This window comes from Sceloporus occidentalis, unplaced genomic scaffold (genome assembly GCF_023333645.1).
Source record: "Sceloporus occidentalis isolate IW3139 unplaced genomic scaffold, rSceOcc1.0.p SCAF_5, whole genome shotgun sequence".
Classification (NCBI taxonomy): domain Eukaryota; kingdom Metazoa; phylum Chordata; class Lepidosauria; order Squamata; family Phrynosomatidae; genus Sceloporus; species Sceloporus occidentalis.
This window is the reverse complement of record NW_028316985.1, coordinates 3,115,217-3,130,113: the sequence shown is the minus strand read 5'-3', so window position 1 is coordinate 3,130,113 and position 14,897 is coordinate 3,115,217. Positions and strand designations below refer to the sequence as shown.

The window sequence follows — 14,897 nt, the reverse complement described above, 5'->3', positions numbered from 1 at the left end:
AACCTGATCCTGTCCCCAATTAGAAAAGCATTTACAGCCCTATGCTTTCAGTGTATGCCATCCGCCTACTTGAAGCGAAGATATAATGATACTCCTGTGCATCCAAGATTTTGTATTTGTGCGTCAGGGGAAGGAGAGGACATTCATCACTATCTTTTGCAATGCTTTCTCTATATGGGCCCTCGGCAAAATTTCTTCATCATATTCTCCACTCCCTTTCCCATCAACCTCCCCTTGAGCAGATTTGTATCCTATTGCTGGGCAACTATGCAGATATCACCGCTATGCTTGCAAAATCTGCCTTGGCCACAAGTTAAGATCTAGGCATCAAAATCATTTGTAAGAATTACACAGAGATGATGAAGATACATGGCACCTGATATGGGGCTTTTAATTTCATTTCATTTATATTGAAGACGATTTTATATTTTTGCATTTATTTATTTCACTTGATTGTTACCCGTATTCTGTTTTAAACTTATTACTGTTATTATAGTTTATTTGTTTCTATGTTACCTTAATTATATTGAATTGTAATGGCTTATAGCTTTTAATTATAAACAAACAAATATGACACTACAATCCTTTCTGAATTGTGGTGCCCAGAACTGGAGACAGTATTATTCCAGGTGAGGCCTGACCAAAGCAGAATAGTGGCACTATTACTTCCTCAATCTGGACACTATACTTCTATTGATGCAGCCTAGAATCGCATTGGCCTTTTTAGCTGCTGCTCCATGCTCCATCTTATGGAAGGCTGGGATTTGCCATTCAGTGAGAGCGACTCAGAATTTTCCAATTGACTCCTTTGGACAAACCACATTGGAGCTCTCTAACAGAGAATCCCAAATGCCCCTCACCAAACTACAAATCCCAAGATTCCAGAGGATGGAGCCAGGTCAGATGAAATTGTTATCAAACTTGTATACAGTCGCTCCTCCTCTTTTGCAGGTGATCTGTTCCAGACCCCCTTGCAAAAACAGATTTTCGCTTCTATTCAAGCCCCACTGTCTTGAACATAGGCGTGGGCGTGCAGGTCGTGCCATGGGCACATGCCCCATTCATTCCCCCTCTGTTCGTCCTTGCCCATAAGCGAGGGACGCCAGTCTGAAGACTGCAAGAACGGAGGGAAGACTGTATTGTGTAGCGTGCATATATCTCAGGACTCCAACAAGGGTTGTATTTATACTGCACAGCCAAGGCAACTTGACACTACTTTAACTGTCATAATTCTGTTGTATCAACTCCTCAGATTTGCAGCTTGCTGAGATGCTTAGAAATTTTGGCTAAGGGGCTCTAGTCCACTCCCACAAATCTAACTTCCAAGTTATCCCAAGAGAAGCATTGAGAATTGCAATAAGGGACTTTGGGAATAGTAATCCAGTGGCATCTCCTAGAGAGCCAAGCATTGTTCCTCCAGGCATTTTGGACTCTCTCATTTTGATTCAAAGTTCATACCTTTTTTAAAAAGGTACAACTGAACCAATACAGAGTAATGTTTAAAATGCTCAACTTGGAATACGGAGACCCAGTTTCAAAGCCAGATACCTTGTGTTTGGAAATCTTCCTCAAAGCACTTTCGGTTGAGGGCAAACTCCGGTTCTTCAGTGTAGCTGTACAGTTCTGCAAGAGAGAGGTTTGAGGTGAAATTTAGCTAATGCAATTCTATGTGTAACCCCTTTTTTACAAGGCGTTTGCCCACCGAAGGAGACCCAAAGCCAACACGATGCAGCAGCACAACTGAGGAGCAAACCACACAAGACACAAAACATGCACAGTACAATTCTGTATCAAAATTTAGTTTTTGAAAAAGTAAGCCTGCATGGAATGCATGGATTTCAATCGCTTCCCAATAGCAGCAGCAGAGCAGTGAATCCATGATAAGCTCTAGTGTGAACTTTAAAGGAGATATCTAAAATGCTGAACCAATATTTAGTGTGGCGTTGTGGTTTAAGTGCTGGACTATGACTTTGCAGACCAGGGTCTGAATCCCAACTTGGCCATGAAACCCCTTGGCCAAGTCACACTCTCTCAGCCTCAGGGGAAGGCAACAGCAAACCCCTCTGAAGAAATTTGCTAGGAAAACCCTGTGATTAGTTTGCTTGAGAGACACCATAAGTCAGAAACAACCTGAAGGCACACAACAAGAACAAATCTCAGTTGCAAGGCCTATTATCTTCCTGGTGCAAAACCACAGCCTTGAACATATACACACTTTGAATGGGACCAATACATATAGTCCCAGATATTTTATTTTATTAAACTAAACCACAGGATAGCTACATTAGACGCTCTTTGGAGTCTCTGATGTACAGAAATCTATAGGGTCGGGGTTATATCCCTTTAAAAATAATATCCCCTTAAAAATAAAAATACAAAGAAGAACAAAAGGCACACAGAAGGTCAAGAGCAACACAGCTGGCTTCCTGATCTGTTGTACTATAACTTCCATGGCAATGTTGGCTGGGGGCAATGGGAGTTGTAGTCCAGGGTGCCTGGAACCTGCTGTCTTGGGAAATTCAAACAGGAGAGGAGATTGTGGAATTAGCCATAAAACCACACAGTTGTGTAGCATTTAAAAGCGCTCTCCTTTAGTGTATTTTACAAACTTTGCATCTGGAGGAGACCAATGGAGCAGCTTAGTCTCACACACAAACAAAAGTCCAATGCATTTAGGGTCTAAAATAGACTGCAGAAATAATCCAGTTTGAGACCGCTTTAACTGCCCTGGCTCAGTGCTTAGGAATCCTGGGAGTTGTAATTTGTTGTGGCACCAGAGCTCTCTGACAGAGAAGGCTACATGTCACGCAAAACTACAGTTTCCAAAATTCCTTAGCATTGAGCCAGGGCAGTTAAACCAGTCTCGGACTGGATTAATTCCACAGTGTGTTTTGGAGCAAGTACTGCTCTGCCCGCTGGGTTGCACGGTGCCAGCCGTTTGCAATTTTGCAAAGAGACTGGCAGAGTGGCAGAAATGCTTGGAAGAGGAGTGTCCGTCTATAAATACAGAGCAATCTTATCACATCTCTCCTGTTGACTCTGTCTTGGTTGCCGGCCTGGCAGGCGACCGGAGGCTATTTTAAAAGCAGAAGGGAAGCTAGAAAGAGTGTATGTGCGTGTGTGTAGCCAATGGAATATTTCCCTAAGTGTGTGTTGCGTGCCTTCAAGCCATTTCCAACTTATGGTGACCCTATCATGGGGTTTTCTTGGCAAGATTTGTTCAGAGGAGGCGGTTTGCCACTGCTTTCACCTGAGGCTGAGAGTGTGTGACTTGCCCAAGGTCACCCAGGGGTTTCATGGTCGAGCAGGGGATCGAACCCTGGTCTCCAGAGTCCTAATCCAACACTCAAACCACAACAAGAAGGTGCCAACTTCATAGAGAATCAAATGCTTGGAAGGGATCCTATGGAATAATAGTCGGCACACTGTAGTGGTTTCCATGTTGGACTAGGACTATGGAGACCAGGGTTCGATTCCTGCTTAGCCACTGGTTGACCCTGGGCAAGTCATATTCTCAGCCTCAGGGGAAGACAATAGGAAACTTCCTCTGAATAAATCTTGCCAAGAAAAACCCATGATAAGGTAGCCTTAGGGTTGCCATAAGTCAGAAAAGTCTTGAAGGCACACAACAACAATAAGGTATCTTGGAGATGGAACCCAAGTCTAAACACAAAATTCATTTCTCTTTCATATGCACCTTACGCACATAGCCTGAAGGTCACTTTATGCACAGTGTTTTTAATCATTTTGTGCATGAAATAAAGTTTGTGTACACTGAAACCATCAGAAAGCAAAGGCGTGACCCTCTCAGTCGCCCAGGAAAAAAGTGTTCGATTTTGGAGCATTTTGATTTTCGCTTAAGGGACACTCAACCTGTATTATGTTTGTTTGTTTTTTAAATGGTAAAAGCAGAACAAAGCATTAACGTGACTTTGACCAGTCCAGGTTTCATGCCCACAATGCATTTTAGTATGAACTTCAAATGAGCTGTTTGATCAGTACTTGATCAGTACTTACTTGATCAGTAAAACAGATCCAGCACCATGGATATCTCCTCCAAGGTTTGGACAAAGACCTGGAGCGGATTCACTGCCCCATTGACATGGGAGCCACTATACCCAGAGCTGACAATATCTGGATTAGTTCATTTCTGGACTATAGTTCCCAGAATCCCCCAGCCAAGCAGACCTGAGGTTTGGGATGGGCAGGGATCGGAGTACAAGGAAGTCTGCAAGATGCTGAAACCCCATTTTGAAAAGTTTTTAATACCCCCAAATGCCTTTTCCCCCTTCAAGATAAAACTAAGGCAGCATGTGTGATGCTGATAAAAAACATTTATTTTTGCAAACCAATTCGCCCCACGGTAAAGAACAGCTGAAGAGCATTTTTGACCTAAATAAGTCTAGCTGTGAGGCTGCTTTGAATAGATATGCATATTTGGGTTTTGGTTTCTGGGGCTTGCAAAAACAGCATTTGTTTCTTCTTTCCAGAATCCGAGATTTTTATTAATAGCGTGGTTTGAATATTTGACAGTGGTGATGAATTTTGTAGGTCTTCAACAGTAACTGGGTTGCAACTTAGAATCATAGAACTTGCGACAGAATAAAATGGAATATTCTTAAAACAGAATAAAATGCCAAACTGGGAGGGTCATTGAGGCTTGCAAACCTATGTGCTCTTATCCCTAAGGAGAGGTGATGCTAAACCCTGGGTTAGGGAAATATAGTGCCCCCCATTCCTGCTATACCTTCCCCCTTCTGAACTGCAACACACCACATCTGTGAACGCACAACCATTCAATAATATACAACCATTCAATGAATGCAACGCTATGCACAATAACCATGCAGAGGCGTTGAGGGGAAAATGCCTTCCAGCGTACATATCTCAGTGGGGCATTGATCGGAGGTGGCAGCGAAAGAAAAAGAATGGTACACGTATGCCAGGGGTGGGCGATCCATGGGCCATGGGCCACATGCGACCTATATACATTCCCCCCACACATATTCTTGCTTTCCTTCTAACACACATGCATACACACTAAACTGCAGAAGCTGTACTCTTGCAAGCTTTCAGGAATTACCAACTCATTTGCAAATGAAAAGCACAAGCCTTTGCAGTATTCTGGGGGCCACATGGAGCCCTTAACATCATTTATTGAGGCCCCTGAGAAAGCCATGGCCAACCAAATACCAAGAAACCCCTACAATGGGGTTGCCAAAATCAGAGTTCTCCTGAATGCACAAAACAACTGAGGTTTGCATCTACATTGCAGAATTAATGCAGTTTGACACCACTTTAACTGATATGGCTCAAGGCTATGGAAAGCTGAGATTTGTAGTTCTGTGAGACATTTTGCCCACTCCCAGGATTCCATAGGATGGAACTGTGGCAGTTAAAGCTGTGTCAAAGTGCATCAGTTTTGTAGTATGGCATCAACCATGGTCTCCTTGTATTTGCAAGAAATGATGTTATTCCTCTTTATTTTTTTACCTGAGAGTTCAGCAGCATAGCTGTCAGTGTCTCCATATTCGAATTCCAGGTTGGGACAGTCCACTGAACCCTGCAAGAGATGGACCAAATTTAATAGAGACTTGCACACAGGACACTGCTATCAACACATCAGCTGAAGTTTCCTTCACAGTGTGCGTGGGTTGTGCGCCTTCAAGTTGTTTCCAACTTATGGAGACCTTAAAGCAACCCTATTAAGGGGGTTTTCTTGGCATGGTTTGTTCAGAGGAGGTTTGCCATTGCCTTCTTCTGAGGCAGAGAGAGTGTGACCTGCCCAAGCTGGGAATCAAACCCTGGTCTCCAGAGACATGGTCTGCACCTGCACTGCAGAAATAGTCCAGTTTGACTCCACTTTAATGGCCACAGCTCAATGCTATGGAATTCTGGGAACTGTACTTTTGTAATATGTTTAGCTTTCTCTGTCAAAGAACTGTGGTGCTACAAGGAACTATAGTTCCCAGAATTCCATAGCACTGAGCCACTGAAGCTTACGTGCTACAAAACTGAATTGTTTCTACAGTGCAGATGCAGCCATAGTCCTGTGCTCAAACCACTACACCATTCTGGCTCTCTCCTTAACAATATATAGTTATAACACATTGATTCCACTTAAACTGCCACACTGGCATCCTATGGGATATTGGGATTTGTAGTTTGATGATGCTCTAGATTAGAGCTCATGGGCAGGTCTTTCAGGAGTGTGATTCCCAAAGATCTGGAGGATCAGCACTTGAGAATCACTGCACTGAAGATGGTTGGCTGAGAATTCAAAATACTCCTCCATAAACTATTAATCCCAGAATTCAAAAGGACTGGACCACAGGAGTTAAAGTAGAATCAAAGGGCTATAATGGTTATAATGCAAAAGGACCCTAGGATGGGAAAGTCATGTGAAACAGCCCAAATCCAGCCACAGATTCCCTGGAAGACCACAGCATTGACAGTCTTCTGCCCAATTCGCTTGTCTGTAAAATGGGCAATGCAGATAAACAAATAAACAACCAAATAAACAAATACCAGAACCAAACAATCTATGCATCCATTTACTATGTCTATATACCTGCATTATTTATCTTATTTCATTTTTACGCTGCCTTTCTCTCCAAAAGGGACAAAAGGCGGCTCACAACATAAAAACACTTTAAAACAAAATTTAAAAGACAATTAAAACAACCTAATTAAAACACTACAAAGTTAAAATTTTAAAGGTTAAAAAACATAATCTATAACAACTCCTGCAAATAAAGCCTCCCTTGGATGGTTTTAAAAAGTGTTCAAGTCACCTGTCGACTTATGGCAACCCCATGAAGTTTCATTAGATTTTCTTAGGCAAGGACCCAGAGGTTTTGAGATTTCCATTATAGGAGTAAGGATACCTTTGGCCCTCTTGTACTTCCTACTAGAAGAGTAAAGTGGGCTCTTGGTATCCACTGCGGTTTGGTTCCAGGATCCCCCATGGGTACCAAAATCCATGGATGCTCAAGTCCCAATATATATAGTGGGGTAGTAAAATGGCGCATAAAATAGCAAAATCAAGCTTTGCTTTTTGTAACAATTAAAGAATATTTATCTTCAAGTGGTGTGTGATGGAATCCATGGATGCACAACATGTGGATATGGAGGGCCAACTGTATTAGCTCCATCCGGTAAAATCCTGGGATTTATAGCTTGCTGGGGGGGTAAGTTCCAATTCTCTGCTAGAGAGCTCTAGTGCACTTTTCCCTGAGCTAGTTTTCAAGATACCATGAGAATAGAATCAAAGAATTGGAGGAGACCCCAAAGGCTATCCAGTCCAATGCCATTCAGCCATGCAGGAAGACACAATCCAAGCTGTCCCTTTGACAGATGGCCATCCAGCCTCTGTTTAAAGACCTCCAAGGAAGGAGACTCTATCACCCTCCAAGGGAGTTTGTTCCACTGTCGAACAGCCCTTACTGTCCTCCTAATGTTGAGGTGGAATCTCTTTTCCTGGAGCAAATATTTAAACAGGGCTATCATGTCACCCCTTAAGCTTCTCTTCTCAGCTCCCTGAGTCTTTCGTCATAGGGCATGGTTTCCAGACCCTTCACCATTTTGGTCACCCTCCTCTGGACATGTTCCAGCTTCTCAACATCCTTTTTGAATTGTGGAGCGTAGAACTGGACACAAGATTATGCCAGGTAAAGTGTGTGCAAAGCAGAATAGAGTAGCATTATTACTTCCCTCAAGCTGGACTCTGCACATCTGTTGATGCAGCCTAGAATCTTTTTTACTAAGACTCCCTTTCTGCACAAAATCAGAGTTGGAAGAGACCCTCAAGTATCTAGTCCAACCCCCTTCAGCCATAAAGGAATACACTACCAAGGCCCACCTTGGGACAGTTGGCCATCTAGCCTCTGCTTAACACCTCCGAAAAAGGAGACTCCACCACCCTCTGAAGGAGTGTCTTCCACTGTTGAATAGCTCTGTCAGGAGGTTCCTCCTAATGTTGAGCTGGAATCTCTTTTCCTGGAGCTTGCATCCATTGTTCTGGGTGCTAGTCTCTGGAGCAGCAGAAAACAAGCTTGCTCTCTCCTTAATATGATATCCCTTCAAATATTTAAACAGGGCTATCATGTCACCCCTTAACTTTCTCTTCCCAGGCTAAACAGACCCAGCTCCCTAAAATGCTTCTCACCCTGGATTTCAACCAGGGACCTTGGCTGAGCAGGAACCGAACCTGGGTCTCCCAGATTCGTAGTCCGACATGCAAACCTCAGTTGACTTATTGCAATGTGCCAGACATACCCCAAGGGCATGTGTTGCTGCATCTTTATGGGCTGTGATGGAGCCCCCCTGCGCATCTTTTCTTGTCCCCTTCCCAACATCCATTAGCCCCCTTTCCTCTGCCTTTTAACAATCCCCCATGGCGATGCTTTGACCTGCATGGGACCCATTCCCTTTGGATTCCTCTCAGGACCCCATAGAATTTTACTGGGGCATGAACAATTCGTGGGGGAAAGGGGGGCAAATGAAAAGACCACCACCGAAAATAGTTTCCCTCCTCCCCAAATGCATGCTAACCACTTTTCTCTTTAAACAACAAAGTTGTTTAAAGTTGATCAATAAGGCATTTTCAATGCCTCTGGAGAGCTGCTGAAAATGTATTCCAGCCTCTCTCCTGGGTTACATCTGCACTGGGGAACTGATGCAGTTTGACACTGCTTTACTTGCCATGGCTCAATGCTATGGAATCCTGGGATTTGTAATCTGTTGTGGCACCAAAGCTCTCTGGCAGAGAAAGCTAAAGATCTCACAAATCTTGATCTTGTCAGTAGGCCATCCAATTGGAGTAAATGGACCAATAAATGGCCATGGGCTACAACCCCCACAATGCTCCAGCCAGCAATTGCCATGGACTACAATCCTTCAGCCAGCAATGGCCATGCTGGATGGAGGATTCTGGGACTTGTAGTCCAAAGAGGCAACTTTCTCAAGCTCTACTTTAAGTCTAGGAAAAACAACAGGATTTTGTCAAATAGCCACATGCTTTAGCGAAATCTGGGCACTCTAACAAGAACTAAGAGCACAAAGTTGACACATATTTAAGCAGTATTTAAGTGGTTTGTTTCCTGCTGTTTGAATAACATAAGAAGTGCCTCTACTTCAAAGAAAAGAGTGAAGAACATTAGATAAAAATGCTTGTGGACTTGGCACTGACATTAAAGCAGAGTAATTTCTTATCAGTAAAAGGTAATATTTGGGGCTGGGGGAGAAGAGCTGTGTTTTGAAATAAATGGTTACCCTTTCTCCATTTGGAACAATAAAGAACTTGAATCATTTGAGGAAAGATTTAGTCACTGCTTCTTTTTTAGTTGAGCTCCTAGAGACACAGCTTTAACTGCCACAACTCCATCCTATAGAAGCCTGGGATCTGTAGTTTGTTCTGGCACCAGATCTCTAAAACATGTAAAAGGCTAGATATCTCATAAAATGACAAATCCCAGAATTCCATAGCATTCCACTATGGCATTCAAAGCTTTGTTAAACTGAATTAACTCCACAATGTGGGTCCAGGCCTAATCCGACACAATCCTGGGATTTGCAATTTGGGTCCAAAACACATTGCAGAAATAACCCGTTTTGAAACTGCTAGAACTGCCCTGGCTCAGTGCTGGGGAATCCTGGGAACTGTAGTTTTGCGAGACATTTAGCCTTCTCTGTCAGAAAGGTCTGGTGCTGCAATAAACTATGATCCCCAGGACACAACACACAAAACACAAAGCTACACGCCTGTAACTGTGTTTAGCTGGACTTCAGGACCTGTTTGAAGCCAGGCTCCAAGGTGCCTTTGGCTGAGGCTTGCAAACACCCACAATCCTGGGAAATGGGCCCATCTGGCCCCAGGGATGCTCCCCCTTGCATTCGTGCACAAGCGCACTCCTCCCTTTGCAAAGCCTGGTCCAAGAGCAAAGCAAAAAACGGTGCTGTGAGCAGCTGAAGGCTTTTCCTCCTCTTTTCAGGGACAGCCAGGAACCTGTCTTTCGCTGGAAAAGCTGCAGGAGAAATATTATCGGCCTGGCGTTAGCTGAGGGAAGCCATCTCCCCCACCTCTTTTCCATCCCTGTGCTCTTCAGAAGCCACATACAAACACAAACACACACGCACAAGAGTCCAAAACACACAGCCACTTTCCTATTCTCCTGACTCCAGCTGCTGCTGTACATTACCCACCAAGGACCACCTGCCTGCCTCTCACACTGGAACAGAAAAGGGGACTTCTCTTCCTTCCTTCCTTTCTTTCTGGGGGATGGTGGGAAGGAGATAAACCTGCCAAGGAGGAAAAACAAGAAGCAGACATTATTTGGGCAGAAGGGAGGAGGTTGCAACTGCTGCTACTCCAGCTTGCAGCCTTCCTCATGCCGTGCCACCTTCCTTCCTGTGCCAAAGAGGAGTTCAAGAAACAGATGGAGGCACTGAACGGAAGATGCCTGGGCATGCAAGCGGGCAGAGCTCCGGAGGGCAGAGCAACAGCCTGGATCAGGGCCTCCACCCCCAGTAAACACACGCAGAAGCCACAACACCCTTAGCAAGGAGCAATGCACCCCACATTTGTAATTCCCACCCAAAAAACTAGAGGAATGCATTTTCATCTTTGGATGAATGGATGTGATCGTCCGTCCAATGCAACCAGCAACATGTTCTCTTGCTCCCACAACCCCCGTCAAAAGTAGATTTCCAAGGAAAAGGGGTACCTTCCCCCCAAATGTGCATGGGGGTCTCTCTACAAAAAATCCAACATCCACCCCTCCCCACATGACTTTGCTTTTTCCTAAGACTGGCAAGCCCTTCTCTTCCAAAATCAAAATCTGTGCAGAGAAGGGGTCACTTCAATCCTTCTTCCCATGGTTTTTTTTAGGGGTCCCCTATAACTACATAGTTCTCCCAGACATTCCCCACTTTCTGCCCACAACCAATATTACTAGGACATCCAGGACTAACGTATTAAAAGCATGCCACTGGCTGCCAATTAGTTTCTGGGCAAGGTACAAGGTACCTTTAAAGGTTTGTGGGTCCAGGTTACCTACAAAACCACCTTCTCCCATATAATCCACCCCATACATGCAGGTCCTCTGGCGGACATTTGCTCTGGTCAGCAGGACTAGGTTGGCAACTGTTGGTCAGAGGACTTTTTCTTCAGCCGCCCCCAAACTGTGGAATGACCTGCCAGAAGAGATTTGACAGCTGAATAGGCTGTTGGGATTTGAAACAGCATTAGAAGCCAGTCTTTTCTGGCAGGCTTAAACAGATGGTTTTTAAACTGTGAATTTTCAAATATAAATTTTAAATGTGGATTGTTTTTATGTATGTTATTTGTCTTTTCAAAATGATGTGTATTCACTAATGTTGTTTATCTGTTCACTGTTGTTGTTCCCCGCCTCAATGTATGTGGAGAGGCAGATCAGAAACAATACAGCCGGCCCCTCCTTATCCTTGGATTCAAGCATCCAATGGCTTGACAATGGGTTTTTTAAGTATAAAGTCCAAATTTCCTATAAGGGACACCATTTTGCTCTGTCATTATATTTAATGAAACTGGAGCATCCAGAGATTTTGTTACCCATTGGGGTTCTGGAACCAAACACCTGCAAGTAACAAGGACCCACTGTAATATTGCTATTGTTGTTGTTATTAATATTATTAAAAATATAGCCATGTTAGTCTGTACAATCAGTACATAGAGATCTTGCAGCACCTTGGAGACTACCTAAGAAAGACATTGGCAGCATGAACTTTTGTTGACTTAAGTCTACTTCCTCAGATGCATTGCCTATGTCTATGAAAGCTCAGGCTGCCAATTATTATTATTACTACTACTATTGTTGTCATTGTCTTTCTTATATCCCTCTCTCTTCTAGCCTTTCCTCTGTGGATTGTCCCTCCCATTACAACTACTTTGGGTTAGTGATCAGTTTTGGGGAGTGGGGATTTTCAATACCCCCCTCCCTTGCTCTTCATGGCTGCCTTCATCCTCCTGCCCTCCATATTTATGGCTTTGACTTTTGTGGATTTGATTACTTGCAGCTTTGATTCACATGTCTTCTCCTCCAGAGCCACTCTGCCAAAAGATGACCATGGAGTTGGTGCTGGAGAACCTACAAGTTCCAGAGAAAAAACAACTCTCCAGTCATTTGCAGGTCCTCCAGCATCAGTCTATGGTCAGAATCTGACCCATGTTGACCAGAATTGCACTGGAGAAGATGGAGATCCCTAGAGAGATAAGAAGAACAGTGTTATTTTTATTTGTGGGTTTTCCACATTCAGGGGTCCTTCGCCACTGACCCCAGGGAATGCGGGGGGGGGGGGGCCTGTATTCTGCAAGCCCTGGGTCTTTTCTGCCCCCAAAGAGAAAAGGCTCCTCTTTCTTGGCCATGGCCTTCTCTGGGTCTCCAGGGTCTCTCTGCAAGGAATCCCACCAGGTTTTGCCCCAAAACCAGGAACAGTTCTAACACTTGGTTTCCCCCAAATCCTGCCCCCAACTTTGCCAGGACCACCCTTGACCCCTGCCCCATAATCCCCCCTCTGTGGTGCAGTGGTTTGAGCATTGGACTATTACTCTAGAGACCAGGGTTCAAATCCCGTCGGCCATGTAAACCCACTGAGTGCCCTCGGTCAAGTCACACTCTCTCAGCCTCAGAGGCAAAGGCAAAACACCTCTAAAGAAATCATGCCAAGAAAACCTTATGAGAGGGTCACCTTAGGGTTGCCATGAGAGTCAGCATGGCATCTGAGCATTGGACTAGGACTCTGGGAGACCAGGGTTCGAATCCCAACTGGGCCATGGGAATCCACATGGGAGTCACACTCTCTCAGCCTCAGAGGATGGCCATGGCAAGCCCCCTCCCAGGAAACATGGCAAGAGAACCCCATCAACAGACTCACCTTAGGTCCCATGAAGTCAAGAATGACTTGAAGACACACAACAACAACAGTTTTCTTCCCTTGCCCCTTCTCCAGCATCACCTGCTTGAGGTCCTTCTGCTGACCCATAACCCTGTTGTTCCCCACAGACAGGTGCCAAGACATCCCCCTCCAGTCCCCTGCCCCCAAAAGGCACCCCAGCCCTTTCCCCTTGATGCCCTGCAGGCTTTGCAACACAACTGTACACAGGAGACTAGGCAAACTAAACACACAAATAAGGCTGCTGGGGTTTTGGTTGCATATATACATGTGTGTGTGTGTGCGTTTGCATATATGCATGTGCATCTGTACACAAACACACTGCGAAGACCATGTACAGTTTGCAGAAATAAAGAGTTCTCTCTCTCTCTCTCACACACACACACACACACCTGAATACACAGAAACTGCAAATGAAAAAGGAGGCAGGCTCTGCACAAATGCACCGCTTGCAATGTCTGCGCATGACATTCCGCGAACGTTAGAGAGTTTGCAACTAGAACAAGAAAGGCTTTGCACAAACGCAGCCCTGCAAAACTTGCGACCTGTGCCTTTGATGCATTGCAAACATCGCAAACTGCGAGCACAGCCTTTGCAAATGAAAAGGAGGCAGGCCAAGCGTGCCTCCTTTGCAACATCTGCCTACGAGAGGCTGCCAGCCCCATCCATGCCCTTCTGCAGAGCCGCTGCCGGCTGCCCACCTCGGAGTCCTTCCTCTGGCTGCGGAAGAGGAGCTGCTCCCTGCCCTTGGTCGGCTGCGGCTGCGGCTGCCTGCCTTTCCCCGGGGGCTCCTCCATCGCTCTCGGTCTCCGCAAAGGCTCCCAGAGAAGAGCCAGAGCCAAGGCAGCAAAGGAGCAGCAGCAGCAGCCCAGGGCCACGTGGGGGACGGCGCAGCGCTTCCCCGACCGGGCTCACACGCCACGCCCACCGACGGCCCTCATTGGCCGGCCAGCGACTGGGGGCGCGGCCCGGCGCGCACACCCCCGGCGGCCATTGGCTGCGGCGCGGAGGAGGGAGCCCCCTGTGGGAGCGCTGTCACCGGGGCAGCAGGCAGAAGGGGCGGGCCTTGCCCTTCCTGCGCTTTGCAGCGCTTTTGGCTGCGTCTGCACTGCGGGACTAACGCGGTTTCATACCGCTTTAAGGTTTATAAGCGCATAAAGTGCTTTTATTATCTTTGTAAAACTGTATCCCATTTTTAAACAATATATATATATATATATATATATATATATTTATTTATTCAGTTTATATATATATATATATATATATATATATAATTATATATATAATTTTATGAGAGAGAGAGAGAGAGTGTGTCGTCTTGGGTCACTTTTATAAGTCTTTAACTCTACTGTGTTTTTAGATTGGGTTCCAATTTTGGGAGAATAGTGAGATACAAATAATAATAATAATAATAATAATGCCATGGCTCAATCATATTTATATTATGTATTATTATTATTATTATAGATATTTATAAATATACATTATAAATATTATAAATACTATTATTATTATAAATATTATTGTAACGTATGTTATTATAAATAATATAAATATATATAATTTATATAATATATATGGCATAATATTTAATAGAAGATATATTATATGGGATTTGTAGGATGTTGAGAAACTGGAGCCATGTGTCCAAAGGAGGGAAACCAAAATGGTGAAGGGTCTGGAAACCAAGTCCTATGAGGAGAGACTTAGGGAGCCTGGAGAAGAGAAGGTTAAGAGGTGAAATGATAGCCCTGTTCAAATATTTGAAGGGAAGTCATATTGAGGAGGGAGCAAGCGTGTCTTCTGCCTCTGGACCCATGGCTCCATCTTGTCCACATCCATTTTGAATCCTGATGCTCAGAACTGGACAGAGGATTATTCCAGGTGAGGCCTGACCAAAGCAGGACCCAGTGGCACTATGACTCCCCTGGACCCAGACCTACACTCCATGGGCTTCCTTGCCC

General features: G+C 44.7%; 1 protein-coding gene across 1 annotated transcript in view; it reads right to left on the bottom strand.

Moving 5' to 3' along the window:
* The window catches only part of STRIP2 (striatin interacting protein 2), a 42,033-nt gene extending 28,253 nt beyond the window's left edge, over positions 1-13,780 (bottom strand). Inside the window, exons 1-3 of the mRNA XM_089527392.1 lie at positions 13,632-13,780; positions 5,494-5,563; positions 1,549-1,623 (exon numbers count right to left, since the gene is read on the bottom strand). Of these exons, the coding sequence (XP_089383518.1) occupies positions 1,549-1,623; positions 5,494-5,563; positions 13,632-13,727 (241 nt within the window). The 5' untranslated portion in view covers positions 13,728-13,780. The remainder of the gene's footprint in view (positions 1-1,548; positions 1,624-5,493; positions 5,564-13,631) is intronic.
* Positions 13,781-14,897: the final 1,117 nt, after the last annotated feature.